The 14,891-nt window shown below is 43.9% G+C and overlaps 1 protein-coding gene across 1 annotated transcript; it reads right to left on the reverse strand.

Moving 5' to 3' along the window:
- Nucleotides 1-687: 687 nt before the first annotated feature.
- Nucleotides 688-10,716, reverse strand: LOC100279928 (uncharacterized). Its single transcript, NM_001152878.1, has 19 exons — nt 10,476-10,716; nt 10,119-10,311; nt 9,946-10,035; nt 9,766-9,822; nt 9,588-9,657; nt 9,228-9,292; nt 8,791-8,845; nt 8,286-8,413; nt 8,085-8,200; nt 7,685-7,754; nt 7,282-7,383; nt 7,082-7,171; nt 2,714-2,862; nt 2,348-2,459; nt 2,190-2,273; nt 1,685-1,765; nt 1,379-1,603; nt 1,156-1,278; nt 688-1,083 (listed from the first exon to the last, which is right to left on the reverse strand). Exons 1-19 carry the CDS (start codon nt 10,622-10,624, stop codon nt 967-969), a joined length of 2,076 nt encoding a protein of 691 aa, NP_001146350.1. The 5' UTR covers nt 10,625-10,716; the 3' UTR covers nt 688-966.
- Nucleotides 10,717-14,891: the final 4,175 nt, after the last annotated feature.

A 14,891-nucleotide genomic window follows, 5' to 3' on the forward strand; every position in this document is an offset into this window, starting at 1 on the left:
TTATTTTAACTTCATTATATAAATAGTATTGTAAATAGTATTGTATGCAAATGTAGCGTGTATCTTGATGGACGCCAACTATTCTTGTCGAATGGGATTTTAACTTATGGTCATCCTTGTCCATGGTAATCTCCAAATCCAAACTCTAAAAAAAAAATCTTTCGCTTTTGCCACTTACTCCCTCCGGTGTACGATTATCCTATTATTTATCGTTTTAAATAAAATTAAACTTATAAAGCTCTGACTACACATAACAAATTTGTTATTTAGTTTTGAAATCTAATAACTATATATACTGTTTTGTCTTAAAAAATGATTTTATAAATGTATAGAGTTTATTTGTATTTTAACAAAAAAACATTGGTCAAATCTATATTTTAAAGATCGTGTCATCCTAAACAAAGTTGATACCGGATGGAGTAAGAGCTAATTTAACAACTCTATTTTCCTGAGAAATTCTACCCTTCCCATTAGAAAATGAACTAATTTCATTAGAAAAATTAAAAAACCTCTAAAAATGAAAATGAGTTTGCCAAATTAGGTTTGGCTCCCGGCGCCTAAGCTTCGGCGTAAAAATGATTTCAAACCAAACATCTCCATTATTTTTTGTGCCGGCCGGCTGTGGCGTGCATCCAAACACGCTCAAAAATTCTTTAACTTTGCATCATTTCTGTGTACATATAACGTTTCAGTTCGATTAAGGATGATGTATATCGAATGATCATATAAATGCTATGATTAAACATCCATTCTATTCAGAAACTGTGATGTGAGGTCCTGTTACTTGTCCTAGTATCAGTATTCGTCAAAGACAACTGAAATAAACCGAGTCCTCCCTCAAAATGCATGTTAGCTAAAGAAAAACTAGGGTGCGGTCAGAGTACCAAGCAAAGACACCCAGTGGCCTGGAATGGCCACCTCAAAAAACGAATTGATGATCGGGAAAGCTCTGCTTGCACTGTCCACTCATGCCGTCTTCTGTTTTGCTGACGCCGAGGAAAGGTAGGACAGGGTCCTATGGCCCACAAACACGAGGAAGATGCCGAGGAAGCCAAGGTACTTCAGAGTTGTGAAAAGGTCCAACTGCACCAAATTAGAAGTGAACATCAGCGCCAGTTTTCGCAAGTACAGAAAATCACAAGGGACAAGGCAAACCTTGAGCCAGAAGAGAACGTAGAGCAGCAAGACTGCTCCTATTCCAGCATGGAAAACTGAGGCAAATGCGGCCGGTCCCGGCAAGGACGGGAAGTTCTTCACGTTCACTCCAAGACGCACGAGCTGCAAGAGAAGCCCCCTCAATCAGTTGCACTAGACTACTAGAGCAGGCAGAAACTTTGATTCAAAGCAAACGTAAGAAATGCATGACTATTTTACTCACCCCAATCAAGAATCCGATAAAAGGCAGAAGCGTGAGACCCGTGAATGCGAGCGAGAGTTCCTTGGGTGGCCTCTTCTCTGGGGCACGGAATATATGCAATATCTCTGCCTTCGGCCCAAATTTTGAGAATGGGTCAACAGCTTGTGCAGGAGGACGTGGGGCTTTTTCTGGGGCCTCTGGTAGGTCCAACTCCAAATGGCCAAGAGGTCGTAGAAATGAATTTTCCTGAGCATACAAAGAAAATCAGCAAAGCAAACAAATGGGGACCCTAACATAGAAGCAGGACAAAATTACATGGTTGCATACCATTGCAGCATCACCAACGGCAAGCTCAAGGTCATATCTTCCAGAGAGGTAGTAAAATTTCTCCACCAACCCTAGGAAGTCCTACAAGAAGTCAAAATAGCATATAAGTAACCATGTCACAAAGTCAATGCCTTTAAACACTTCAGAAAATTTCAAGGACTTGGAAGACGAATTTACACCAAACAAATTATGATAGCTACGCACACCGCTCCATCAATATACCATATTGAACAATATATATCTTTACAAAAATGCAACTGGATGATGCTTTAAACCTCAATTTGTCAGTTGCCACCTACATACCCCCACTACTGCATCCCATAAACATGACTATAGAGTAAAAAACTTGAAAACAGGCTTCATTGCTTAAATACCTTCCAAGTTGAAAAGCTTAGTTGGTATGTATGTGCAACTTTTCGAGATAGTTAAGTGTCTGGTCTAAACCATTGGTTACATTGAGCATCCAAAGAACTAACAAAGCAAATTCCAGTGTGGAGATACTCACGAGAACAATTTTGAATTGCCTTGCAGAGCCAGGTACCACAAATAAGTGTTCAACCTTACTCTCATGCTTCAACTTCAAGAACACCTGAACACATTTGCTAAGTGATGTACGGGGAAACAATAGCCATCATGTTATCAAAATACCAAGTGAGTGGCAACCTGGTGAGGTTTAAATGTGAGCCCAAGCGGAGTAGTTAATTGAAAAGATAAACGCAGCTTCTGTAGGTGGTTTGCAGAAAGAGACACCTTTGTATCTTTCAGAAGATCTAACCTGAAGAAGGAATTTGAAAATGATAAATGCATAAGATAAGTTCTTGTGTAAGAAGAATAAAATGCAGAATATATTATACATCAAATTGTTCTTATGACTAAATTAGATCAGATCAGCCATCAAAACACTACAAGGAATGTCATAAATATTTCAGAAATTGCCCGTGCATTCAAGAATAAAATGTGTGCTTTAATGGTCAAGCCAACTCATTTTCAATGAAATAGCATGAACTCAAATAACTTTTATATCCTTACTTTTGGACAGACTCCACGGTCCCAGCATCATTGTCGGATATTCCTATTTCTGCCTTATCAACTTTGATCAGTCCTGTGACAAATACACTTTCAGTGTTCCTCCCTCCAGTAGCATAAACAGTCTCACGCTCTTGTTCCTGAAGTGAAATCTGGAATACAGAAGGTAACCACTGTTAAGGCCCATGTGGCCCATATTAGTTGTGTCTATATTTCTACCAAGTCCTAAGGACTAATTATCTTTTCTCTAATCCAAGGTTAGTAACATGGTACCAAAGCAGGTTAGGGTCTAATCCCATTTTTTTATCTGGCCTTTCCTTGGCCCCATCCCCGTCGTCTGGATTCGCCGTCGTCGCGGCTTCTTCCACCGGCCGCCGCCGCCCCGCATTGTCTGGATCTGCCGCCAGGTGGCCCAGATCCGCCGCCGCCATTTCTTCCGCCCGCACGTCCGTCCAGGCCGTCCGGCACCTTCACGGCTCGGCTGCCGCAGCCCCGCCCTGTCTGGATCTGGCGCCAGGTGGCCCAGATCCACGCCGTCGTCCAGCTCGCCAGCCGTCGTCGGTCGCCCCTGCCCGCCAGGCGGTCCTGCTCCGCCACTCCTGTCTGGATTTGTCGCCCCGCCCGCCAAGAACCCCCGCCAGGCGGTCCTGCTCTGCCGCTCCTGTCCAGATTCGTTGCCCCGCCCGCTAGGAACCCCTGCTCCACCGTCGTATCCGCCGCCTCTGCCCGAATCTGTTGCTGATTCTCCGACAGGCTGGTTCCTGCTAGGATACATGGTCCAGGACGCCCTCGGCAGGCCTCCTGGACCCTCTGCTGCTGTCCAGAGCAGTGCACGCCTGTCGGACTGCCTCTGCTTCTGTCCAGGCTGTGTTCTTCACCTTCATCCCCGACGGATTTGGTTGTACCTTCATCTACCTTGGGTCAGCGGATCAGGTTTGGGGCAGCATATAAGGTCCTCTCTTCAGTTCTTATTGGTCATTCCTTTGCTGCTATCGCTGTTGTGTGATTTCACCAATTCAGCATCATGTCAGTCAATGCTATCGTGGTTAACATCATTCTTGATGGTCACAACTATCTAGAATGGGCCTTCTGTGTTCAAACTGCTCTGCGTGGTCATGGATTGCTTTTTCATTTAACCGAGGATCCACCTGCTTTACGCGAGGATCGTAGTAATGCTGCTAATATTAAAACTTGGCAGATTAATGATGGCAAAGTGATGGTTGCTATGGTTAATAGCACTAAACCATCCATGATTATGAGTTTGTCCAAGATCACAGTGTATTGGCTGCTGCTCAGAAGTCCTATCCACCGAGGAGTTCCTTTTTGGTTCCTTGTGAGCATTGCAAGAAGAATACTCATTGGTCTGAACAATGTTTTGCCAAGTTTCCGGAGAAGTTGGATGATTTTCGTGCACGACGTGCAGCTCATGGTCGTGGTACTGGTTCTGCACCTAGAGGTTCAATTGCTATTGTTTCTACTTCATCAGCTATAGCCTCGTCATCATCTTGGGCTCTTGACTCTAGGGCCTCCTTTCATGTGACTTCTGATCAGTCCCAATTAGTTTCTTCTACACCTGTCACAGAAGACGCTTATGTTCAGACTGCTGATGGTAGTTTATGTCATATAACCCACAAGGGTTCTCTTTCCACTCCACACTTTATTGTACCTAATATATTCTTTGTACCTGAGTTGTCCATGAATCTTCTCTCAGTCGGACAAATTACAGATCACAATTGTTTTGTTGGATTTGATGACTCATCTTGTTTTGTACAGGATCATCACACAGGGACTGTGATTGGGACTAACCATCATCGTAGGTCTGCTCCTCGCCTCTACATCCTCAACACCATGCGCCTTCCTCCACCCACCACATCATCGTCACATGTGCTCTCAGCAGCTTCGATTACTTCCGCATCTTTTGCCCAATGGCATCACTGTCTTGGCCATTTATGTGGATCTCATATGTCCACTTTAATAAAATCGGGTTGTTTAGGTCGTACATCTTCTGCGTCTAGCTTTCATTGTAAGGGCTGTCATATTGGAAAACAAATACAACTTTCTTATTTTACTAGTGATTCTTATTCTGCTAGACCTTTTGATCTTGTTCACTCTAATGTTTGGGGTAGCTTCTTTTGTTTCAAAAGGTAGTAACTATGTCATCTTTTTATGATCATTCTCGATATACTTGGATTTATTTTATGAAACGACGTTCTGAATTGCTCTCTATCTATAAGTCTTTTGCTTGCATGATTCACACCCAGTTCACTGCTCCAATTAAACTTTTTCGCTCTGATTCTGGTGGTGAATATTTATCCGATACTTTTCGAGAATTCCTAACTTCAGAGGGTACTCTTGCTCAGCTTTCTTGCCCTGGCGCTCATGCTCAAAACGGGGTTGCTAAACGCAAGCATCGTCATGTCATAGAAACTGCTCGCACTCTCTTGATTTCTTCGTTTGTTCCCTCGCATTTTTGGTGTGAAGTAGTATCTACTGTTGTCTATCTCATCAATAGACAATCATCATCAAAACTATGGCAAAACTCATGGTGAAGTTCTTTTTGGAACTCCACGCTATGACCATCTTAGAGATTTTGGATGTATATGCTACATCTTGTTAGCACCTCGTGAACGGACTAAATTGACTGTTCAATCTGTTGAGTGTGTTTTTCTTGGATATAGTCCAGACCATAAAGGGTATCGATGTTATGACCCTTTAGCCCGTCGCATTCGTATTTCTCGTGATGTGAGTTTTAATGAAAATCGACCTTTCTTTTATAACTCCCTCACGCATTCATCTTCTTTTTCTAAAGAGTCCACCTCTTTCATGTGCCTTCCTCTCATTCATGTTCCTTCATCTGGGTCCTCATCTTCCACTACACCATCAAATCCAACATCCCCACCTGATGTTCTCATTCTCATTACAAATCCTTCTACTTCGGCTCCCACTTCAAACTTCGCCTCTAAACCACCAGTTACCAAAACCTATATATGTCGTCCTCGCACTAGTCCCACGACCGGTCCTGATAACGAACATGCTGTTGATGTTTGTACTAACAATGATGACTCTCCAGCTGTTTCTGATGATCTACAGATTAATGATGGGTCACAGTGTGCTGATGCATTACCAAATCACCAGGGATATCATCTTCGTGATCGTAGTACAATTGAACCTCCGGATCGCTATGGATTTACTAGTGCTGCTGCAGTAATTGGTGAACCATCTAATTATCATGAAGCTTCTGGTGTTCATGAATGGCGGCTTGCTATGAAATAAGAGTTGGATGCTCTTGTCCTCTTGATCGTACGGGTACTTGGGATCTTGTTCCTTTACCATCACATGCAGCCCCTATAACATGTAAATGGGTCTTTAAGATTAAGACCAAATTTGATGGTTCGGTTACATCCAAGATCTTATTGCTTGCTCGCTCTGGTCTGAGTGATAATCGCACAGCTGCAACACCCATGGATATTCACTTACAACTTTGTCTGGATGATGGTTCACCACTGAAGGATCCATCCAGATATCGTCATATAGTCGGCAGTCTAGTCTATCTCACTATTACTCGACCGGATATTGCACATGTCGTTCATATTTTGAGTCAGTTTGTCTCTGCGTCTACTTCAGTTCATTATGGCCACTTGCTTCGTGTATTGAGATACTTAAGGGGCACAACATCTCGAGGCTTGTTCTATGCTTGTGATAGTCCTCTTCGGCTTCACGCCTACTCAGATGCTACTTGGACGAGTGATCGCATTGATCGACAATCTATTACAGGTTATTGTATTTTCCTTGGTTCCTCCCCCATTGCATGGAAATCTAAGAAGCAGGGTGTTGTATCTCGGTCTAGTGCAGAAGCAGAACTTTGTGCCATTGCTACTACTACTGCAGAGATTATATAGCTAAGATGGTTATTAGTTGATCTGGGTGTCTCTTGTGATACTCCTACACCTCTTCTGTGCGACAATACTAGCGCCATACAGATTGCCAATGATCTTGTGAAGCATGAGCTTACAAAGCATATTGGTGTTGATGTTTTCTTTACTCGGTCCCATTGTCAACACTCAACAGAAAACTATTATTCTTCAACATGTGCCCTCAGAATTGCAAATTGCCGATTTCTTCACAGAAGCACAAACAAGAGAACATCGACTCAACTTTATCAAACTCAATGCTTCAGATCCTCCACTTCCACCTTGAGTTTGAAGGGGGTGTTAAGGCCCATGTGGCCCATATTAGTTGTATTTATATACTCTACCAAGTCCTAAGGACTAATTATCTTTTCTCTAATCCAAGATTAGTAACAACCACCATTATAAAGAAGGGCCAGCTACTAGCCTACTAGCATACAAATAAGAAGTAAAGTGCAAGTACCTCAAAAACTACCGAGTATTTCCCAACATCTATTTCCAATGGAGCAATGTCCAAGTAATGGACATTTTTGTCAAGGTCATATTGAAGCTCCTGGGACCAAAAAAAGGATTAATGTTAGGGAATTGGAGCTGCAACGAACAAAAACAATAACTGTCATGACAAGGAAGTTGCCGGAGGAAGCCACTGATTCAGCTATATACCCTGTTCCCATTGGTGATGACTTTAGAGTCAGTTCCCAACACTTGCACAAGATTCACTTTGAGTAAAGGTGCTGCAGATCCAAACACTGTGGTAACTTCAACCTGAAAAGATCATGCAATGAGTACAGCAAAATTGGGGCTAACTAACACTTTGTTAAACACAAAAAACTCAAAAGCAATCCGTAGCGACTCTGCATCAAGATACTCTGATACTGTACAGTTTTACTTGCTGCATACTAATACTAGCATTGGGTGAATTACTTGGTAATACCAGAGAAGTGTACCGACCAGAAATTAACATCTGATTTCAGGGGATTATATTCCCAGGCCCCACATGTATTTTCGCACTGAATATTATTACTTTAGCTACAGAATACGTGATAGATAGGCATGTAATAATCACCTTAAGCTGATCTTTCAAAGACAATGAGAATACTTTGGTAGGAAGTGAGAGTATCAAAGGAACGAAGACCCTGCAAAATGCAGAAAATAGATAAGAAAAAAACTTACAGCAGGACCCAAAAAGTGACATGCTGATTCACCAATATGCGATAGGAAATTATCTATCTGATCAAAAAAGAAGCAGAACAAATATTCATATTTTTTTCTCGAAAAGTGCAGGAGAACTGTTCCCCATTATATTAAGAAAGAAAGGATGGGAAAGGCCCAAGAGGACCCCGATACAAAGCACTCCTTACGGAGGCCAAACACACGCATACATAAAATGATCCATAACACACTGCTAAAACAACTACAATCCTCCAATAGCAGTAGTCGAGCCAAGAACAATAAAGTAGACTTGCCTATTGTCCTCCAGGACTGACAAAGAGTCAATCTGATTAAAGCAATCCTTTGAGCTACCTGGGAGCCCAATACCAAGGAAGAATTTTGCCAAGCCAAGTATCTTGTCACCAGGGATCTGTACATTTGAGTATAGTTACATAAGAAAGGTTCTTGCACACAAATTTAGTGAAAAATAAGTGCCAGAGGTACAAAAAACTCACATCCAATTTTCCAGAAGCAACAGCTGCAAAAGAGGTGACACCACGTACCACCGAAGCAGAAGTCATTATAGGACCCTTGTATTCGGTAGCATCAACATGCTTTTCATCAAAGTAGAAGGTCCCATCATCTGAGTTCAGATAGCATAATAACTAAGTACACCAAGTAATGAAGTAACCATATCACATTCAGCTGAACATGACTTCACTAGTCCACCTCCCCACCCCACCCAAAAAGGAAAGACAAAAAAATCCTTCCAATCACATAAATCTGTAGTTCAATCTTCCCATATAATTTTGCAACATAGCCAAAGTATCAACAACATAGGCAAAGTATCAGCACCAGAATTGGGTGGTGAGAAGGAGTAGGAGGATCCTATGTTTCTATGAAGTGGCAAGCTTAAAATTCACAAAAGGTAGACAATCCCACACATTTTATGTGCATTTTTCTGAAGCTCTTCTACTGTAAGTTTTCATCATGAAGTATAAGGAAAGCTAGACAACTTACCGTAACTCTTGATGGTGTCAAACAGCTTAACGATGTCATTTCTAACCACTACCATCTGAAGGAATTAAAACCAAGACCATCAATCAGCAAAACTTACTGATGGATATCAGCATAAAACAATGAAAAGTAGCAGCTATATACATATATACAATCAGGAACCTTCACTAGTTCACTCACAGATTCTTAGAAGCAAAAGGGAAACAAAGCACCCAACACAAGCATGCACCTAAATATCAAGGGAACATCAAAAATGCAAAATCACATTGTACGCAAAGAATGAATGGGTGCGCCTCTTTTAACAGGGTCATAAATCATGTCAGATTATCATATATAGGATATTGCAATAAATGGGGTGCAATAAGTATTTGGGATAAATGGGTATCAGCAACAGAATGTGCAACCTCTACGTTAATAACCAGCAAAGAGCAAATACACACCATGGATGGATCAACCTCTGCATCTGCCAGTGAAACAACGCCCGCCAATGCTTCTAGTGCGATACCTGCGGTAGTACTTATTAATCATCAGTGGCATGTATTATTTGTGGTTGAATTCTCCTGGAGCTGGAACAAGCTACAGAAAGAGATGGACTAACTAGGAATATAGCGCAAGTAAAATATCAATGCTTTTTACTTATATAACATATTTTTCCTTATTTACTGGTGGCTCATGTTGGGTTGCATCTCTAGCCTATCATGACTTTTTGCATCTAGGCTTTTTTGTTGTGTCATATTACCAGTCTACAAGTAATAATCTATTTATTCCAACAGAGGTCATCATTCACCAAGAACACTTACCAGCAGCAAATGTGCTAGATTCAGCGCTGTTAGTGCCATAACGCCATCTCCCGTCACTTTGGCTAAGTGCCTACAGTAACAATGGCAAATATATAAGACAACACTGAATTGAAGAGGAAAACACACATTGCAAAAACTAGATATGGAAAAATCGACTGCTGTATCAAATTGTGATCACCTTAATGGCATGAAATGTACTTTCTGCATCAGGCAGAACAACATTATGGCCTTGTTCCTGCAAAAGGAAATGGAAAACAGATAAAAATATCAATTACCACATAAAATTCAAGTACACAGGAGTAGTCATGAGTAACAGAGAAGTATCAAAGTAAAATGCATTGGAGGGTCAGGGAGTGACCTTAATGCTAAGCAAACCTCCCACAGAATAGTAGAATTCCAACAGGGAATTGGTATCCTTAATCACTGCCTTGAGTCTCGCCACAACACCCTGCCAAAACAGAACAATACCAAAACCCCATCAAACATCACAATACAGGTAGCAACATCGAGATCTCTAAAACCAACACGCACATCATACACGCCGGCATCAACGCCACATCCCAGCGCGCCACTGATCCGGACTGCGTGGAACAGATCTTTCGCGGTGGAATCGGTGGAAGCCAGGTTCTCCGCGGCAAACTTGCACGCCTTCCCAGATAAACTATTATATTTCTCCAGCCCGAGTATCTGGAATGTTTTCACTGCCTCATACGTACTCTCCAAACTGCACAGTACACGCAGATCAAAACCACCAGGTAAGCACACATAAGCATGAATTTCAATCAGGCAGATCGATGTGCGCCCAGCTGGGATGTCTACTGTGTCCGCGAGGCGGGGTGGCCGAGATCGGGAAGACGTAAGGCGCTCGAGAGTTGGTAGTGCACTTACTCGCCAAAGGATCCGTCGGCGGAGGGGGCGAAGAGCTCCTCGGCAGCGGATCTGTGCGCATCGGAGACTGGGCGAACGGCGGAGGAGATGGGAGCGAAGGCTACGGCGAGGAGGAGGAGGGCCGCCGGTGCCGGACGCCTCCCGGCCATGGCGATGGCAGTTGCCGTGGCCAATAGGATGTGAGGATTGAGAAGACTGGGCGTGTGAGAGTGGGAGTGGCCAGATCTGGAGGTTGAAATTGTGGAGCGGGAGCAGTCGCAGGCTCGCAGCACCGCCGATGGTGTGTCCGCTTGTCCGGAGCGGGAACGGCTCGAGACGGCAGGTGGTTAACCGAACTTTTTTGGTTCGTTTTTTTGAAGTTTTGTTTTAAAAATGAAAATCGAAAATCTGTTTGAAAAAGAGGAAACCAACACTCTAGTTAACCGAAAACTTTGGTTTGATTTTTGGTTTAACCGAACAAATTGACCTTACAGAACACAACACAACATTTTGTAACACCGGAACATTAACACCAGTTTACATATAACATTGCAGTTTACAATAACACCAGAACAATAATATAAAAAACATTTCAATTCATTGCATAAAGCAAGCAATATTTTGCAACACCAGAACAAAAACATTTTTTTGCTATGACCTTTCCAAAACATTTATCTTGGCTCAACAAGTACTATTTGGTGACGTTTGCTAAAGAAATTGTGTCGCGCGGTAAGGCTAACTGCAACGGTGCCCCATGGCAACCCCCTCCCCTTGCATGTCGGCTGTAGGGGGCACTCTACTGCCGCAGCGGTACCCCTACAGCGCCCTGTACGCGTCGGTCCCCTTCTCTCTCCCCCCGGATATAGTATGTCACTGTTCATCTCCCTAAACACTGTGTTGTGGGCCCATGAATAATTGTTAGTAGATAAAAAATTGATAGTTGATATAGAAAATGATATTTTATAGTTGTAGTGGGGTATAGGGGGAGTATTTAGGGGGAACCGCTGCGGGAGATGAAAAAATAGGGAGGAAATAGGGGGGAAAAGTGATATAGGGGGAAAAATTTAGAGGTAATCGTTACGGATAGCCTAAAGGCTCAACAGGCGACGACTATAGGGGCGCAGGGCGACAAAGGCTACGAGGTAGCCAACTGATGGTGAGCCGCGGGTGGGCAGTGACCGGCGGCTCGGGAGGCTGCGGGCGTTGGGTGCTGGCTAGAGTTCGTGAGACCATGAGTGATTGAGCATGAGCACGTTCGTGAACCGTGAATACAGATGGCAATGGCAATGGGGCTTCAATCCCATAATATCACCCGTTGGGAATTAGAGGATGAGTATGGAGAAGTTTCTTCTCCCACGAAAATATAAACAAAAAAAATTCTTCCTCTAGCGGGTAAACGGGTGATGGGGACGGAGAAGCATTCCTCACCCCGGTCTCCGCGAGGAACAGGTAAACTTGCATGTGACGATATTTTCGTATAATATTTAATAAAAAATAATTACCTTGTCACGAGATCACTTATTGTACATATATGTTCATTTTAACGTACATATAAGGATTTATTACATCTAACAATGTGTATAAGTGACAATATTGTGCATTAATAACAAATAAAGTACATTCTAATTAAAATGTAAGTGAGGGCGGAGATCCCCGGCAGGGATTTATCCCTGCGGGGAACAAGGATGAGAAAAATGTCCTTGCAAGTGTTCATGGGGATTCCCGCGAAAAAAATCATCGCGGGGCAGAAATGGGGAGTTATTCCCCATTGCCACCTCTAACCGTGAATGCGCAAGTGCTTGAACGGTGAGGCTGAGGTCGTGATGGGTCGTGACTTGTGAGGACAGGGACTAGGGTTGTGATGGGCAAACTGGTGGGGTGACTGGGTCATGATGGCTGAACTAGTGGGTTGTATATTTTCGATTTTTCGGTTTACATCGGACAAAAAAATCAAAATTTAATTTGGTTTCTCGCAGGGGAGACATGCCATGAGGAGAACATTGAAGGCATCTTCTCTAAGGTTGGCCATTGTCAGACTTGTTGGTTCGGATAGGATGTCGGCGACCCCCGCCATGGCGGCGCATAGATCTCCCCTGCGAACTAGATGTCGCCGACACCCGATGTTGTAGGTGTCTACAAACCGGAGAGGTGCTTACGAACTACGAACTAGAGGAGAATGTTGAGACAACGGGAAGGGGCAACATCATCCCTGGTCCGCTGTGTATAGATTAATCACTCTTACATAAACTATAAGGAACACGATGTCGTTGTGGGAAGGATCACTAGATCAGATATCGCAAGTGCCATTTTAGCGTATTGTTCCTGCTCAACGTCATGCCAATAAAGTGGCGTGATGGGAGTGCCAATATTCTAAATTTCTGGTATGTAACGCACATACGGTAGGAAAAAACTGAGAGCACCTAGAGGAGGGTGAATAGGTGATCCTGTAAAATTCAACACTAAATTCCAACAAGCTTGTTTAAAGAGATGTTAGCGCAAGTTTAATCAAGTCTATGAGGAGAGCTCTTGAGAACACAAACAATCACAGAAAGAGCAATCACAAGACACACACGATTTTATCCCGTGGTTCGACCAAGTAACACTTGTCTACTTCCACATTGTGGCGTCCCAATGGACGAGGGTTGCACTCAACCCCTTTCAAGTGATCCAATGATCAACTTGAATACCACAGTTTTCTTCCTTATAGTCTTCTTCCCGTTTGCGAGGAATCTCCACAAGTTGGAGCCTCTCGCCCTTACAATATTGATCACAAAGAACGCACAAGAGTAAGGTTGGGAAGAGCAACACACACAAGACTCAAATACACAGCACAACCACGCACACAAGTTATGACTTGAGCTCGAAACACAACACACGGAGTTCACAACTCAAATGGAGCTCAAATCACAAACACAAAGAATAGAATGCGTGAAGTTGGAGTCTTAGGATGCTTAGTGAATGCTTGGGTTACTCCTCCATGCGCCTAGGGGTCCCTTTTATAGTCCCAAGGCAGCTAGGAGTCGTTGAAGATCAACATGGAAGGCTATCATTGCCTTCTGTCGAGTGGCGCACCGGACAGTCCGGTGCGCCACCGGACAGGTCCTGTAGACGGTCCGGTGCTTGATCTCCTTCCAAATTTGGCATATCCGACCGTTGCTCCCCTGGGCTGATTGGCGCACCGGACATTGTCCGGTGCACATCGGACAGTCCGGTGCACCAGCCGACCGTTGGAGCAGTCCACGTGTCGCGCGAAGATTGCGCGGCCGATCGTTGGCACTAGCGACCGTTGGCTCACCGGATAGTCCGGTGCATGAAAGGGAAATAGGCTCACACCTTTTCCTAAATATTTTTGGTGGTTGAATTGCCCAACACAAATAATTAAACTAACTAGTTTGCTCTAGATTATAAGTTCTACAGGTGCCAAAAGTTCAACACAAACTAATAAAAAGTCCAAGAAAGGGTTCAAATAAAAAGAGCAAAAGACAACCGAAGGCTGCCCTGGTCTGGCGCACCGGACTGTTCGGTGCACAAGGGAGATCAACTCCAAACTTGCCACCTTCGGGAATTTGGGAAGCCACTCCGCTATAATTCACCGGACTATCCGGTGTAGCACCGGGCTGTCCGGTGTGCCAAGCGGAGCAACGGTCGCCAACGCAACGGTCAAGTTCAATGGTCGGCTGACAACGCTACAGTGCGCGGACTGTGCGCACAGAAGTCAAAGCAGGCGCAGATGGCGCACCGGACAGTGAACAGGACCTGTCTGGTGCACCACCGGACTGTCCGGTGGCCCACGTGTCAGAAGCTCCAATGGTCGAACCCTAACGGTTGGGTGACGTAGCTGGCGCACTGGACAGTGTCTGGTGGTGCACCGGACTATCCGGTGCGCCATACGACAACAGCCTTCACCAACGGGCACTTTGGTGGTTGGGGCTATAAATACCCCCCAACCACCACTCTTCAAGGCACCCAAGCATTCACTACTCCTTATTCAATACAAGAGCAATACACAACACTCCAAGACACAAATCAAAGCCACCGATCGAATCAAAGTCTACAATTCAACTCTAGTTTTTAGGACTTGTGAGAAGATCGACTTGTGTTCTTTTGTTGTTCTTGTTGCTTGGTTGGCCTTTCTTCTTTCTCTCATTCTTACTCTCAAAGCCTTGTAAGCGAAGCAAGAGACGCCAATTGTGTGGTGGTCCTTGCGGGGTCTAAGTGACCCGGGAAATAAGGAAGGAAGCTCACTCGGTCTAAGTGACCGTTTGAGAGAGGGAAAGGGTTGAAAGAGACCCGGTCTTTGTGACCACCTCAATGGGGAGTAGGTTTGCAAGAACCGAACCTCGGTAAAACAAATCACCGTGTCATCCGCTCTTATTCGTTTGTGATTTGTTTTCTCCCTCTCTTTCGAACTCGACTTTAATTCTAACGCTAACCCCG

The sequence above is a fragment of the Zea mays genome, chromosome 8, assembly GCF_902167145.1.
Source record: "Zea mays cultivar B73 chromosome 8, Zm-B73-REFERENCE-NAM-5.0, whole genome shotgun sequence".
Classification (NCBI taxonomy): Eukaryota; Viridiplantae; Streptophyta; class Magnoliopsida; order Poales; family Poaceae; genus Zea; species Zea mays.

Coding starts and splice junctions, on each gene's coding strand:
- LOC100279928 (NM_001152878.1), bottom strand. CDS start 10,624: ATGGCCGGGAGGCGTCCGGCACCGGCGGCCCTCCTCCTCCTCGCCGTA. Junction 7,172..7,281: donor TCATCACCAATGGGAACAGG/GTATATAGCTGA, acceptor TTTTGGTCCCAG/GAGCTTCAATATGACCTTGA. Junction 1,604..1,684: donor CCGTTGGTGATGCTGCAATG/GTATGCAACCAT, acceptor TTGTATGCTCAG/GAAAATTCATTTCTACGACC.